The 17,215-nt window shown below is 34.1% G+C and overlaps 1 protein-coding gene across 1 annotated transcript in view; it reads right to left on the minus strand.

Moving 5' to 3' along the window:
- Positions 1-17,215, minus strand: part of LOC120523552 (1,4-alpha-glucan-branching enzyme-like) — a 918,458-nt gene that overhangs the window by 275,461 nt on the left and 625,782 nt on the right. Inside the window, exon 12 of the mRNA XM_039744954.1 lies at positions 10,691-10,862. Coding sequence (XP_039600888.1) covers positions 10,691-10,862 — 172 coding nt within the window. The remainder of the gene's footprint in view (positions 1-10,690; positions 10,863-17,215) is intronic.

Here is a 17,215-nt window from a genome sequence, read left to right on the forward strand (position 1 = left end):
GTAAGTGGGCAAAGATTAAATCTAGCGTGAATGTTTCTTGTTTAAAACCAAGGCAATCTGTATGCCACAAACTTTAAAAATCAAAAGAAGTAAAATATTGTGTCCTGAATTTAATTTCTGATGCTGGAAAACACTATCCCTTTGTAGAGTCATTCTTGCCTAGTCAACATGGAGTAGGATAAATGTACTTATTACGCCACATTTAAAAGATGAGCTGTAGAATTCTATTATGGCAGGACATCTTTCAATGCTGATCTAAGGTCTAGCTGAACTTCAATATCAATGATAGAAGAAAATGTTGCACTGTGGAGGAAATCATATTGAGAACAAGACTGATGTGTGAGAGAGCAGATGCTATACACATGATTATACATCAGTTGAATGCATTCTAAATGAACAATGAAACAGCAGCAAGGTCTTTTTAAGTTGTGCACCCAGAACAGTGACTACTGAAATGAAGAAACACTGCATCTGATGTAATCTAAATGCAAGTTACTGAATTCAGGCAAAAGTTATACTTCTGAAATATTAAACTTAATTGCTTTAGTGTCAGCAGCAGTTTATCAGGAAAGTGACAAGAAAAGCTGTGAGCAATATTTGTTTCCATATCTGAAGGGTCACCTCCTTAAAAGGCATGATACTAATAATACTCATAATAATAATAATTCTTTACATTTATATAGTGCTTTTCTCACTACTCAAAATGCTCTCCACGCTGGGAGGACACGAGACACAAACACATGATCATAAAGTAAAGTCAGCTGCACAAGAGTGGTTGCACAAACAAGATGTTACATGTTATTTGAGTGGCACTGAACAGCTTCATGACTTTAAAACAAGTGTATATATACTGTACACATACAGAAGGTCCATAAATATTTGGACAGAGACACCTTTTTTCTAATTTTGGTTCTGTACATTACCACAAGGAATTTTAAATGAAACAACTCAGATGCAGTTGAAGTGCAGACTTTCAGCTTTATGGTTGAACAAAAAGATTGCATAAAAATGTGAAGGAACTAACACATTCAGAAAGCTAACTGTATATACTCAGTGCCCATTTCATTATGTACAATGAGTGAAGCTCTATGGAAGGTAGCTGTTTCTACGATGCCAAAACTATCATGGTGTTGCCACTAGTAATTTTCACCCAACAAAAGCCACTTAGATTATATGTCTTGTTCTTTCTAACGTTTAAATATGCAGATATACCTTTCTTTTGTGTCACATTTTCTTGACTTAACACTGTCATGAAACATAGTCTTAAACATAGCAAAAATGAATTGATGCCTTCAAAATCTCCAGGAAAGCAGGCCAGGACCTCCAATGGCCAGCCTAGAAGAGACTCACTCAATCCAGTTTACTCTGGAAATATGACAGCTGGCTTCAGCCTGGCTATGTCCCAAAATGTGCAAAATGCTTAATAAAGTTCAAAAGGTACTTAGTGTCCCAAAATGCCTCATAAGAGGAAGAAGCTGAGCAAAACCTCTAGCTTGTGACCAAAAAGGTAACAAATAATCTTTATAAATGAAAGATATTTATTTTTGAAAAAATGAATAACTTAAAGAATGATCAAAGTGCAAAAAAGAGGCAAAACAATTTGCCTAAAACACAATCCATGTGTAACCAAGTCCTAATCCACTAATCTAAATATTGTAATGCAAACACTGCAGCAAAAAGATCAAGAAACTGACAAAAGCAAAGAAAACAGCAATATTCACTCATAAAACTCTAACTGACTTAAGTGAAAAAGCTACCTGAACTCCTGATTCTCTGCCTTAAATAGCCAGGGAGAGCTCAGAAGTGCTTATGCCAGGGTCGCCCGACCTCTTGGGGAACCACCCACAAAGAACATGGAGCATGGGAAAACTTAAAGGGACAGTACACAATCCAGTATTAAACACAATCAACAGAAATAACATAAAAATAAGACAAATAATAATTTAAAAATAAAAACACCTACAAAACAGAAAATATGTAAGAATTCACAATGTTACATACAAATATGTCTGCCATAGGCACTGGGGAAGAAATGTCTAACCTTCAGTACCCTAGTAAAGAACAGTTTTCCAAGGTGGGCAAACTTCCACTGATAAAAAAAAAGAAAACACGTTGTCTTGCTAACTTTGAGATTCATATGTAGATACTTTATAGATCTCAAGGAAGAACTGCAGTTTTATTGCAGCCTATACTGTAAATAGCAGTCAGATAAACAAAAAACTGTATACTTAAACTCATGTACCTAGTAAACGTAATTACATAAATTAAACACTATTGTGTAGTTTACATATACTAGTATTCACCATTTAAACTATATTCAATAATTCTGTAGAAATGAACTTACTTTGCCAATAATATTTTAAAATAACACTGTTTCTTTTAAAGGAAGTGTAAATCAGTAGTGAATTTATCTGTTTTTATTTATTTAAAGATCCACGCAGCAATGTTGCGTTTTCTTTTAAAATTTCGTTTTTTCATTTCAATATAATCTGGCAAAAACCGATACTGAGTACCAATTCAAAAAATGCCATAAAAGATGGTATGGTTTTCTGAACTATTTTATATGCTCCTTTCTTCATCTTCTGTAATTATATCATATTAATGTAAAATCAATGAAAATCTGAAAGATCACATACATTATTCTCTATACACTATTATGAACTTTTGTTATCTTGCACTTATTAGTGGCAAACAACTGAAAATTCATACTGTTATGTTTAAACAAGATTTTGTCTTTGCACAACAAACAATATCTTAATTAATTATGATTAGCCTGTCTTTAAACGCTTCATGTACCTAGATTCAAGTACTGTTAATTTAACAATGCAAACAGCAGATGCAGGTTTACACAGTTTTATTACTCTAATACAAATTAATTCAAAAATCTGTTCTGCCACACTTCCTTCTGCAGTATGTAGTAGGTGTTTTATAAACTCATCACATTTTAATGTCTAATATAATACCACATGTTAAATACAGCAGCTGGTGCAATGCTTATTAATTATACAAGGAAAAAAGATTGATATGCATTTCATGTAACACTGAACCCTATATATGCATATGGATAATCACTTCTGATAATTAAAAAATGGTTCATCAGCAGTGTAAAATTTAAGGTGCATGAAACATATTTTGCTAATGATATAATGTGAAGGATTTGCCACCTGTGCTGTGCATAACTTCTAATCAAAAGTCATAAGATGGACCTACTGGATATAATGAAGAATATTACTTGAATAAAAATTAAAACACAATGGCTTTATAATAACCCCAATGAAAGTAAAAGGTACTGTACATAATGAGCTGAATTCCTAAAAGTATTTAGAAATTATAAACATATTCATGAAGTTAAAAACTACTATTTTGATGCAAATCATGCCAGTTATGCCCCAAAAAAGCATGGCATATTTGGAGATACTAGGTTATTAGGGTGCTACCCATCTCATCCCAGGTCTATTATTTGTATGGGTCGCACAGAGTCATTGATAGATATAAAAACCCTTTTCACATAGGAAAATGGGAAAATAAAATTAATTTCACCTTGCTAAAATTCAAAGAGACTAAGTTTTGCACAAAGACACCTTAGAGGATGTTTTTGGAGTAGATAAACAGTAAACAAGAAGGAAAGCTTGGATATCTACACTGTTCCAAAAATTATGGGAACATTTAATCAGCACAACCTAACGCTAAGTCAATTAAGCTTCAGGGATATCAGTTCTGTCTGGTTAAGAAGCAAAGAAGCATAAACAGTTGTAAATCAACATCACCTGCTTTTGTGCAAATGAAATTGACAACAGGTGCACCAGAGAGGCAACAGCAAGAGAACCCCCAAAAAGGGAATGTTTTTGCAGGTGGTGGCCACATGCAACTGCTCTATCCTTATCCTTCCTGATGGATTCTTCTCTAGTTTTGCATTTTGCTAGTGTCCTTGTCACTACTGGTAGCATGAGTTGGTACTTGGCAGCTGATTCAGGTTGCGCAGGTAGTCAAGCTCCTTCAAGATAGCACATCCATACGTGCCTTCGCAAGAAGGTTAGCTGTATCTCCCAGCAAAATCTCAAGAGCAGAGAGGAGATACCAGGAGATGGGCCATTACATCAGGAGAGCTAAATAGGGAAGTAGATGGGCATCAACCCAGCAGCAGGACCGATATCTGCTCCTTTGAATGAGGAGGAACAGGAGGAGCACTGCCAGAGTCTTACAAAATGACTTCCAGCTGGCAACTGGTGTGAATACTTCTGACCAAACTGTCAAAAACAGTTGGCAGGAGGGACCAACCTCCTCTAGTGGAACCAGGGCTCACAGACAATCAACATGGAGCTCAATTGGCATTCACCAGAGAATATCATAATTGGCAGCTCCACAATTAGAGCCCTGTTCTCTTCATATATGAGAGCAGGTTCACACTGAGCACGTGATAGACATGGAATAGTTTGCAGATGCTGTGGTGAACATTATACAGCCTGCAACATCATCTAGCATGACCTGTTGGGTGGTGGGTCAGTGATGGTCTGGACCCTCCATATCCTTTGAGGGTCACAGAGATCTCCACAAAGTAAGAAATGGTACCCTGACTACTGTTAGACAGCAGGATGAAACATACACAGAGCCATTGTCAGACCTTACACTGGTGCAGGGTGTGGTGTAAATTTATAATTAAATTTGCTAATTTTTAAAGATAAAAAACAATTTAAATATTTTAATGTCAGGAAAATTTTACAAGACAATTAAAATTCATAGTGTTCAAACTTGAGCTATGTATAATGCACAGTGCATTATTTTTGATTCTTATAGTACTTACTATCTGTGCCCAAAAGAAAAAGCATTTATTGAATTTGAACTAAGACAAATGTATTCATTTAATGTGTTCTTCCCAATTCCAGACATGTTGGCTAAGTGATTGCTTAGAGTTTGCAGCAATATCATGAATATTTCATCTTGGTTTCTAGTTTCTTAACATCCTAAAAAAGTGACTGTACATGAAATGTTGCATTATAAATTTAAATTTGCCTAGTATTTATACCACTCTACTAATTTGTCATTAAAATTAACTCATGGAATACACTATGACAATCAGGAGGTCATATAAATTATAGATTATTTATTATATACCAAATGAGAACAAAAACACAGTTAAAGTATTTTTGAATGTAAACTGCACTGCTGTTTCTTACAATTTTTGACTTATATGGAATTCTGACTTTTCTCAGTCTCAAAGAAAAGACAAATCAGCATATTTTCTTTTTATAATATTTTAACCTTCATTCAATATGATATAAATGTCTCAGCTGGAGAGAGTTAAAAAAAGAAGAGCTTTTAACACATAAAGTTCTTTTTATAAGTCCATGAACTGTCAAAAAGCTTCTAACATGTTCTGCTCTTAAAAATGCTGAGTCCCTGCTGAATGCTCATTTAATGATTTTTTTTTTTTTTTAAAAAGATTGCCTTCTTTCCCCTACAGTACACTCCCATTTATAAACACTATCTTAAGGTGCCGTAAAAAAAACTGATTCTTGAAAGAATTACTAAGACCTACAAAATCAAAAAAATAAATGTTTTCATTAATATATTTGAATTGCATGAAGGGCACAACAGCTTGACATTTCAGTTGTGAAGTAAAATAACAGTTTTTATGTTTAATGGAAAATATTTAACAAAAAAAAAGGTTGGACATTATACATGTTAATTAAACTACAAGTACATTGAGATCAAAAAACGCTTAGTAATCTGATTTCACAGAGAGGAGTGGAAATGAAACACATAATTAAACTGAAGAAACCTGAGTTACAAAGAACATGAATGTACCACAAGAACAATTCTTATCTTCAAATACATTGCATAGAACTTTCTTGGAAAAATTACTGGACATTGGCAATTTTAAAAAATGAATGTTTGTGAAAGCAATGTGATCATCAGTTTTTATTGACTGTTTCTTTAAAAAGTGTATTGCCTAAGCATACGCCTTAAGTTGCATTACATTGTTACCCCCAAAAGACACATTTGCTTAATTCTATGAAACAGGAAAGAAACATTCTACATTACTAAACATTATAAAAAATGACTCAAGATCTACTATAATATACATAGCCATAATTACTGAAAGGAAACTTTAACCTGTTATAAAATATGTGTTTAGGCCTGGGCCTGTGGTAAATTTGTAATTTTGTGTTACTATTATGTACAATACTGACAGTAATGACAGCATTCACACACTCTGATCAGAGATATGGTTGTCATCATATCTAAAAACCCCTATGAACTGGGTTTAGAATATGGACACTGAAGGATGTTGATGTCTGGCCTACAGAGAACTTTTGCTCCAGTATCCCTCTGGAGTGTAAGGAATCAAGTAAAGGTTAGCAAAACAAAATTTGGTTTCATCCCTGGGAGGGGAGCAATAGATGCAATCCTTGTTGTTAGGCAAATGCAGGAAAAACAGAAGAAGGGAAAAAAAGCTACATTATGCATTTGTAGATACAGAGAAGGCATTTGACAAAGTGCCATGAGAGTTGGGAATTAAGAAAGTTAAGTGTGGATGAGTGTTTAGCATCTGCAGTAATATCAATGTATGAGAAAGCACGTATGGTGGTCAGGACAACAGATGGGGACTGTTAAATTTGTGCAGTCAAGATGCACCAGAAATCCATTGTGAGTTTATTCCTTGTCATGACAGATATGAGAGAAGAACATGAAAGATTGCTATGTGTTTTGCATATCAATGATTTTGTAATAATGGCAAAAAGTGAAGTAAAACAGGACACGAAGGTACTGAAAGCTAGTTTGGAGGCAAAAGGTCTTAAGGTGTATGAAGGAAAGACCAAGGTGATGGTTGAAGGCAAAGCAGCAGGAGCCATGGAAGAGGCGAGTGGTGTGTTTGATAAACTTTTTAGCAGAAGCTTAATTTGACGCACAAATTGTTTGAAATTGGAGCATAAATGATATAGTGCTATAAAGTGTCTGTAGGTGGCAAGTGCAACCTGTTTGTAGAAAGGGTGTGAGAAGAGTATAGAATGCTGATGTAGTCGTTTTCAACTAGAAATCAACATTGTATTTGTTTTGGAGAAAACAGGGAATTTCTCTTATGCATTTCATGTGATGTTTTTATAGAAGTGCTGGTTTATCAGTGATAGCCAGGGTGGGAGATGAACAGATTATGGTTAGATTTCCCCCATTCTGATTTCAAAATGAGTTGAAAAGATTATGAAAGCTGAGTGAGAAGCAGTACACACTATGGGAGTGAAACATGGCTGAAGAAAATAGAACATGAAGCAAAGCTGTAAAAAATAGAAATGATAATGATCAGGTGGACTGTGTGGTATTTCATAGTTAGAGGAAGATGAATGCTGAGTTTTGAGAAAGAATTGGTGTGGAGACAGCAGTCATTTTGCCAAGGTGAAACAGAAATGAAGAGGATGTTTTGGTGCACTAAGATGGAGGTAGAGAGGATGAGGCCTAACAGGAGGGCAAAGTAGATGTGGTTGGAACTGGAGTCAGATGATATGACAAATATGGGTTTCACCCCAAAGAATGCAAACAGGCAGCCTAGCTAAACTCAGAAAACCAGCCATTAAAACACTGATGATGCTAATGACGAAAACTCCAATTCACTTTTATATGTGGACTCATAGAAAGCTTTTTTTTTTTAAAGTGTGAAAGAAGACAGGAGAGAATGCAACAGTAAAGTCCTCAACTACTGACCTTTAAATTACCTCTATATTATTTCGCTTCTCATTTCTACATCATTTTCATTTGGCAATTAAAAGTCTTGAAATCGGTTGACAGATTCCCCCAATAATAAGGGCACATTGTAGCATGAAATATGTCTTTGTTTCACACAGTAGACTTTACACTATTTTGCATATATTTTTAGAAATGTATGTTATTTCTGTTCTTTATATCTTAGATGGGCATAATGTTCTATTTTTATGATGCATTCCAATGACTCATTTAGGTGACAACATTATCAACTAATTTCACAATAACTAAATTAGCTTTTCTCAAATTGTACTTTTTACTTTGTACTCAGTGGTTTGCTCCTTTTTCTATTTCATATTCACTACTATTCTAAAATTGTTAAGGTAACTTGGCATTTACTGTGAATGCATACCTTGACTGACATTATCCAAGTTCTAATCTTCTGTGCAGTTGACAGTGTCAAAAACACCAAAATCAAAGCCTCTATGTCTGTCATGTACTACATGTTTTTATCAAGGTTTTCATTTTGGATATGATCTGTTGTAGCACACACCCTCCCACATAAGACCCAGACCTAGTCTCAATAGCCCAAACTTGAAAGTTCAATATCCTAAGTTTAATAGTGATAACAGGACTTTGTACAAGACAGAATTTTTTAAATAAATTAAAATTAAAAGTCATATTTACATGAAAGATACTGGGGAGAAAACAAAAACAACAGAGCCTAATAAGATGAAATACAGGGTGAGTCAAAATAATGTTAACACAACTTGTATACAATTTTTGTGGACAATTTATGTGCCTCATATGGTACATGTGTTGAACATGATGGCGAACAGGTTGAGACATTCCTGTAAATTAACTTGCACATATGACATATGTTTTGTAAATACAATTTTTCTGCCATTCAAATGTCAACATAAATTTGAATCACCCTATATATGATTCTGAATGTTGTAAAATTAAGCTAAGCTAAATAACTTGCATCAAGTGATTAGGCTTACTTGTTCTATCTAAATCAGACTTCCAAACTTTCTTGGTTATAGGAGACAGGCCAACTAGTGAAGAAAAGTCCTCATTTTAGATATACAGTACGTTGCAAAGCACATTGTGCATATAGTCCTGTTGTATTCCTTAGAGAAAATTCATTAAGCAGCAGGAAACAATTTCAGCAAATACACAATTTGCATGCTAAAACTACTAGTTTTTTGCCATAACACCTTGGGGGTAATCTGAAAACACTGAATCGATAAGCTGTCATGGCGCTCTGCAAAGTTAGTAAACTAGATTCTTCATCATCTTATAGTAAATGGAACAAAAGCACATTCAAATTGGAAGATTTAAATTAGAACAAATTAGACAAGAAACATGCGTTAAAAGACCAAAAGAAAATGGCACATTTAACTTCAGAATCTATCTTCCTTGTTATTATCAGCTATTTTATATGTCGAGCAACAAAAAACCTAATTAGAGTGTTACACTCCCCTCCTAAATTTAGCCTATGCTATTAAATATTTAAGAATCACATCTTTATTTACAATGTGCCGTAAATATGGTAACATCCTTCAGATGAGATGGAAGACCGAGGTCCTCACTTTTTGTGGTATGTAAAGAATCCTGGGCATCTTTCAAAAAGAGTTGGGATTATCCTAATGTCTTGGATAAACTGCCTCCCATGGCCTAGTCATTCTTGCCCTATAATCATCCCCTTTTTCTATTTAGCTATCACTCTCTCACCACTTCACACGTAATAGCTAATGTGTGGTGAGCATACTGGTGCAAAAATGGCTGCCGTCGCATCATTCAAGTGGGTGTTGTACATTGGTGGTGGTTGAAGTGGTTCCCATCTGTCTAAGCACATTGAGTAGTGAGTAAAGCACCATATAAATATTATAATTATTATTATTACTAAGTACAACACATGCTTGATTTATTGGTGCAATACTACTTTAACCTAGAAAGCTTTTACTAACATTTCCAAAACTTAAATTCACAAATCCTGGTGCATTTAGAACCAGACACAGAGCCAAAACTGCTGTTCTAATCTATGAATGGTAGAAGTGCAATATTAGTATCTAGTAACAACAACAACATTTATTTATATAGCACATTTTTATACAAATAATGTAGCTCAAAGTGCTTTACATGATGAAGGAGAAAAAAAAAAAAAGATAAAATAAGAATTAAAATAAGAGAACACTAACATAGAATAAAAGTAAGGTCCGATGGCCAGGGAGGACAGAAAAACCAAAAAACTCCAGATGGCTGGAGAAAAAATAAAATCTGCAGGGGTTCCAGGCCATGAGACCGCCCAGCCCCCTCTAGGCATTCGACCTAACATAAATGACCTCAATCAGTCCTCAATGATTGATATGATAATGAAATAATGCATAGTCATTTGACTAAACACAGTACTTTTGTTCCTTCTCCCAGCAGTTTAATAAATGAAAATTCAGTACATTATATTTTCATCAGAAAGCAACACTTGGTCTCAAGGCTAGTTGTAAATTTTCAGTTCTATTTCAGACAAAAGTGTATATTTTTCTATTTGTGCCAAAGTCCAGGTTTATATAGCTTGTATATTTATATTTATATGTATCTCAGCAATAAAACTGAAAATTAGGTAAAGCCATGCCACCTTCTGATCGAGACAGGTCGTTGTACGGTCACCTTTTGAATGCATGGGTTTTTCGAATTCCAAATAAATGAGGATATGATTGGAAAAAAAAAGTTAATGTATATGGGGATTTTTTGAAATAGGAACACAAGTTTAGGGAGGATATTCATCTTGACAATGTTAATTGTCCCTGGTAAAGTAAGATGGAGGTTAGACTATCTATGGATGTCTTACATAAACTATTTTAAGTAGAAAAGTTGCTTTTGATACATTTTGTGTGCAAACTCTCAGAGGTATACAAAAAGAATATAATACATTTATGTTAGAAATAACACATTTTGTTATAAATATAATTGTATATTAAATTTGATTGCTTACCAATAAAATTTAGATAACCTTCTCCACCTAATGTTTGTGTAATGAATCTGATCATTTTGTGGAGCTGGATACCTCGATCAATGACTGCTGTCAGAGGAGACATGATGCTCATATTTGTATACATCTCTGAATCCATTAACCAGAAAGCCAGGGTTTTATCTCCAACGAGGGCCTGTATTAAAAGAAATAAAAATAATTTCTAATTTACAATCAAGAAAATGTGTATCACAAGCTACATTAAAATGAAAATTAATTAAATTAAGTCCCTCCCATAATGAATGTAGCTGCTGTAAGGTAAAGCAGGATCAAGCATGGGTTAAATGTGTGCCTAAAGAAATTTCTCAGTCCAAAAGTTCATTTTAAAAGATTTAGTGAAAATTCAAAGCAAACAGTTCACACAAGAATAAAGAAAAAGGTTGTTACACATGTAGAATAAAAGGCAAAAAAATCTGGAAAACATGTCTCTTCTCTAAACTCCGCTTTTCTTGTCAAACTTTAGATGTTTCTATACTTAAAGGTGCTTTACTTTGCCTTCACTATGCTCTAAATGTACAGCACTAGGCATTAAATAGAGCACATTGTGTTACATACTATTGGGCACGTTAAGGCACGGTTTAAAATTGTGTGCCCTCCATGCCTTACTTAGGGCAAGACAGGTCACTAACTAAGGCTAATCTGTAGTCAGAGGGACAAGAAATAGAATATACCAATTCAATTCAGCTTGTGGAGGTTATAAGAACCCCCTTTTTTATAGGCAAACATTTAGCATAACCTAGCAAACACTTTTATCTACTTGACATAACCTAAATAAATGGCTCTTACAATGAAAATATAGTTATATAATCGTTTAATTGTAGGTACCTTCCCCAGGATTTTCAACTATCTTACAAAATATTTTATAGGGAGATTCTGAATCCAGTAGTATAAACCAGTAAAACTGAATAGACATTTCATATGGAAAAGTCCCTCGGCATTTTCTGATATCTCTTATCTAACTGTGACTCATCAGCTGCAACTACTAATTCCATACACTACCAACAGGCTGAGAGCTACAATTTCATTACATTTCTATATTATGTTTTAGTCTAACCCACCCTTCAAAAGATAAAGCTGTATTTTTTAGTTTTGTGTAGCTGCACATAAAATCCTTATCAATCTAAAATCTCACCATCCAAAATAATTCTAAATTAATTACCTCAATACAAATATAAATAATTTAACACAGAAATAATTTTATGTGGAAAAAAGACAATTTAAATTTTATTTGAGGCACTAATTTTTGTTACAGATTATTTAATTAGACATAAATTAAATTATGCATTTTAACTTAAATTGCCCACAAGTGTACGAAGTATTTTAAGCACTAAAACATTATTCTCTGAATGCTCTGCAAATTCATTTTAAATAAAATCACCACTTTCACATCAACACAATAACGTCAAATGCCTTTTTTTTATAAATACTGCTGCTACTAATTGATATTTTTGCAAAAAGCCTTTTTAATATTCGACTCCAATTTTCAGTACCCATATTTTTTACATAAAGAAAAAAAGATCACATACTTTTTCTTTTCAAAATGATACTCCAATCTCTTATTTATCAGTTATTCCATTAAAGTAATAAATACTTGAAGACGGGGTTATAAATATGAAAAATAATAAATTTCCAGATGTAATTAAAAAAAAAAAAAACTACAGTAAACTTATCCATAGCAGCACTTGGGCACAAGATGATCAATTCTGTCCATTACCTTGGATATATACATACATAGATATAATTAATAACAATTTATAGCATTTACCAAATAAATGAATGGCACAAATGAAAAAAATAAACAAAAGCCAACTGGCCAGGAATTAAAGATAAATAAAATAATGTTGTGGGGCCCAGGACCATTGTGATAAAGCCAGGTCTAAATGCCTAGGCCAAATGGCCATCCGGCCTCACCAAGGTCATTCTATAAACTACTGCACCCAAGAGCCCCCACAGGAAAGGGGCTCCCACTAACAACTGGTTTCTACAGTTCACCTACAGTAGCTTGATTGCTAAACCTTTCAGAATGTAATGCTTAACTTGTATTCATTCTACTCTGCTGCATTTTTAAAGTACTTTGATTTAATTTCATTTGACACCCTTTGAAATTCAAAAATAATTTATTTTACATTTATCTAGCATCATCTTCTTCTTTAAGGAAGATAAAGACCATTACTATTAGCATAACTTATATTCAAGCTTTAAAAGCTATGATATTTCCCAGTTTTCTTTAAATACTTCAAAATACCCACAAATGTGTAGTTATTTATAATTGATGCAGCCCCCTCAAAAAAAGTCTTCAAACAACATACAAAGCAGTTTGATTTAAATGTAATGTTATTTCTTCATTTCTCACATTAATTGCAAAACATAAGAATTTCTACCAAATAATCAAATAATACAGTGTCCAGGATCAAATGAACATTAAACAGCTTCCTCCCTTTTGTGAAATCCAATAATTACTCCTTCAGTCTAAATACCTATCAATAATCTGTAATATTTTTCCATACATTTTTCCTCAGATTCTTTCCCAGCTATATGCTCTTAATGTTCTGTTTTATAACACCTTTTTATTTCTAGAGCAACAACATTTTTAATATCTCCTCCTTCTATTGCTGATTTTGCCTTGAAGGTCTGCCACTTAATTTCCACATCAGCAACAAAGATACAGACAAACACATCAAAAATTATAATAAACATATAAACATACAGTTTTATTATGATTGCCTGTAGTAACTGTCACATAATCTACTGGTGTGAATACCAATTTGGTCCTTTACCATTTTAAAGGTTTATTTCAGTTGATAGCATATTTATATTCCTCACTATTCTACAGTAACTTTAACTCTCTTTTCAATTACTGTACTACCAGATTTTAAGATTATTATTAGTATTGGGGCCTGCTTGCTTTTTTACGGTCTTTTAAATATTCCCATGTCTTTATTGGCATCTATGTTATGTGCTTTTTTCATTGTGTAACTCCTTATTCACTCAGGGTTTTTTGCTATTATTGCACCTAAAATTATATACCCGAAAATAAACAGCTATTATTCTGCTTATGTAATAAAGAAGGTGCAAATGGCTGAGAGTAAGGGGGTACAACACTACAAATTATTAAAGAAAGTATTTATATGATTAAACCCTAACACTTACCCTAACCCTTTGTTAACACCTATATCAGATATTTAAAACACAAAGAAATATGCTTAAGGTATTTCTCTTTAAAAAATGGATTTTACAGTACATAACCCAACCCATTTATGATGTCCATCCCTGAAATCAATGTTCTTTTGTGCCCCAATCTCTCAGTTATCATTATGTCAAGTTTAAATGTCATATCCCATAGCATTGCAAAGTTATACTGCTTAGCACAAGGTTTCCCCCGTTTGGAAACATTTGCTTTCTGAACAAGTATTGTAGTTATATTTTTTATTTATTTGGAAAAAAATATACATATACTGTATATATAATACACAAATAGGTACACACAATAATATTTGTTGGTAGATTTAGCAACTTTTCAACTACCATGGCAACTTTTTTTTTCCAAAAAGCAACTAAGAACAAATGTAGCTATTTTTAAAATTTGTTTAGCAACTTTTGAATAATGACTTAAACACGGAAATGCACACATCTACCCTTCTAAAATGAAACAAAATATTTGCTATGTGTCAGGTGTCAGTGTCTTATGAAACACTTTATCATTAGGTCAACAGTTTGTCCATATTGTACCCAAGGAACATCGCTAACCTGTAATGTCTAATGTTAGCTTTGTTAAACCTTGATAGACTCTGACAGACTCACACAGAAACTGTTGCTAAGGCAGGACTGGGCAAGAATCATTCTGAGGCAGGAATTTACTTTCGATAAATGTTTAATATACAGGCACAGTCAGCAACTGCAATCTTTTTTTTCAGCACCACTTCAACTTCTGAAAGATAATCAGCATGACTCATTCAAAGTTGTACAGTTAGAAGTATAGTAAAGAGTGGGAGTCTATACCTGAATTTAAAGGGTGGCTGAAGCCAGTTGTGGGGATGATTGTCAGGCACACTGTGCATACTGCAGATCAGATATGCTTGCAAAGATGTAGAACATCAAAAAACATTATGCCTCAGACAGTCATATTAATAAATCAAAACTATACCCCCCGCTATGCAGTCTACAGTATCACAGTTCATAAAAAAACTGAATACCTGAAAAAGTGCTTAAGCTGCTATGACAATGGCCATTGCTGAGCACTGTTCCCTTCTAGCATGTGACCGTTTAGGTATGTCTTGCAAAACTGCCTTTTCAGATGCTGTGGCAGCAACAAACATCCAAATACGGTGCACCGAATGCACGGAAATGATTAGGGGAGTACTGGCTCCTTATATTCTGAAAAGGTTAATATCAGATATTGGACATGAGAAGATCAGTCTCTTTTTAAATGAGTCAACTGATGTCAGTGTCTCAAAATACCTGGATGTAGTGATTTGGTACTTTAGTGCTTAAAAAAGAAGAGGTGTGTCCACATTTCTATGCTAGATCAATAGCAAAGACAGTAATTGAGCTTCTTGAGAAGTGTCACCTTATGAAAGAGAAATGTCAAGGTATTGGCACTGATAATGCTTCTGTGATGACAGGGGTGCACTATGGAGTGCACACAATTTTAAAGGGAGAATGGGTATTGCTAAATTTAATGCTCATCCACTGTGTGTGCCATTCTTTACAATTGGCTATCAGTGCAGCATCCAAAGAAACCATCCCTAGTAGTGTTGCATACTTAAATAGGGAAACCTATGACTGGTTTTCTTTTTCTCCAAAATGGTGGGAGGCATATAAAATGGTGTATGCCACCATTAATTGTGGCCAGAAACCCCTGCAGATTACCAAAGTGTGTGCCACAAGTTGGCTGAAACTCCACTTTGCATTGACAAAGGCCAGTGAGCACTGATATATGGCAGAGGTTCTCCATGCCATATACATGGACAAGGCCAACTTTGCCTTCCTGATATCCTTGAAATCAGTCTTGATGGATGTAAAGACATCAGTGAAGTCATCTGAGGGAGATGAAACAGAGCCTGTTAAGCTTTTGGACAATCTAGTATACTTCCTAATGTCAGTTTGCTACAGAGTAGTCAATCTTTTTGCAGAAATTGATGTCCTAAAAGATGCCATTGTCAGACATCTTAGTGTACCTTTTTGAGAGCACTGTGTCCTAACTCTGTCTTGAGCAGGAGGAATAAAACATAATTCGCAGATGGTGCATCATCTACATTGTTGCTTTAAGCAAGGAGCTTCAAGCAAGGCTCGCAGACAACCTAGAAACCTTGAGAAACACAAACTTGTTTAGTGTTAATGAAATGCTAAAGCACATTGAAGGCACCATTGAAATTATTAAAGTATCTAAGCTACTGTTATACCAGCCCCAAAACAATTGACAAATTTGTTTGCCAACGGAAAATCTGTTTAGGTGGGACTGAACTGAAAATACAATTGAGTTTTGGTCTGCACAACTACATGGATTCTTCTTGATTAAATCCATTTGAAGAATGGTGCAACACTGCAATTGCTGCCCTGTCTTCAAATGCAGATGTTGAATGGCTGTTAAGTCAAATTAGTATTGTCCAGTCAAAGTTAAGAAACAAAATATCATTGGACACTTTCAGCTTTATACTCCTGAGGTGATATGGACTGAAGTTAGCTGGTTATACGACTATAAACTACCAAATGAAGTTCTGTAGCAGTTTGGCACCACAACCGCATATAGCTTTAATGCCAATCCAATCTCTTCTGCTGGCTTCAGCTCACTGGCTAAGCAGTTGGCCAGTGAAGATGAAAGAATCCACTTTCCTAACTATGGCCATAAATATGTATGCAAAATGTTTACAGTGTTTTACTAAAGTGGTTTACTCAGTTTCTCATTAATAATAATGATTAATTGTTAAATGAAAAGAAAAAAAAATGATAAATATTTAATGCGTTATTTTTTAAAATAACAAAATAATATGGTCTTAAAAAATTGTCATGTTTACAAATAAAAAAGGCCATGTGCTGATAAAACAACTCTAAACTAACAAATGTGGAATTATATTTTTTCTTAGATACAGTTCATTTGAATAATTCATTTCATTTTAGTTTATTTGAGCAATTTCATGTTATTATGTCATCATGTCATTTAATAACATTTAGAAACAAATTGATCTCCCAATAGAAATTTCGCATGAAAATTTGGTGGCAATGCTGCAACAAGTAAACACTTTTTAACTATGTACGCATAATTATGTACTCATCGAAAAGTTCTGGAAACAATTTCTGTTTCCCACTAGACATAGCGACACCTCATGTTGAGGTATTTGGGCTGCAATTCTACCATCAATTGTACTGCAATTGCGAGCACAATTAGAAATAGGATAAAAAAATTTGTGCAGCATATTATATCCCTTCAGTGCCTGAGGCTCAGGCGGGGGAAGTATACCATGAAGAAGACAGCAGCTGAAATGACTTTTT

The sequence above is a fragment of the Polypterus senegalus genome, chromosome 2 (assembly GCF_016835505.1).
Source record: "Polypterus senegalus isolate Bchr_013 chromosome 2, ASM1683550v1, whole genome shotgun sequence".
Lineage (NCBI taxonomy): Eukaryota > Metazoa > Chordata > Cladistia > Polypteriformes > Polypteridae > Polypterus > Polypterus senegalus.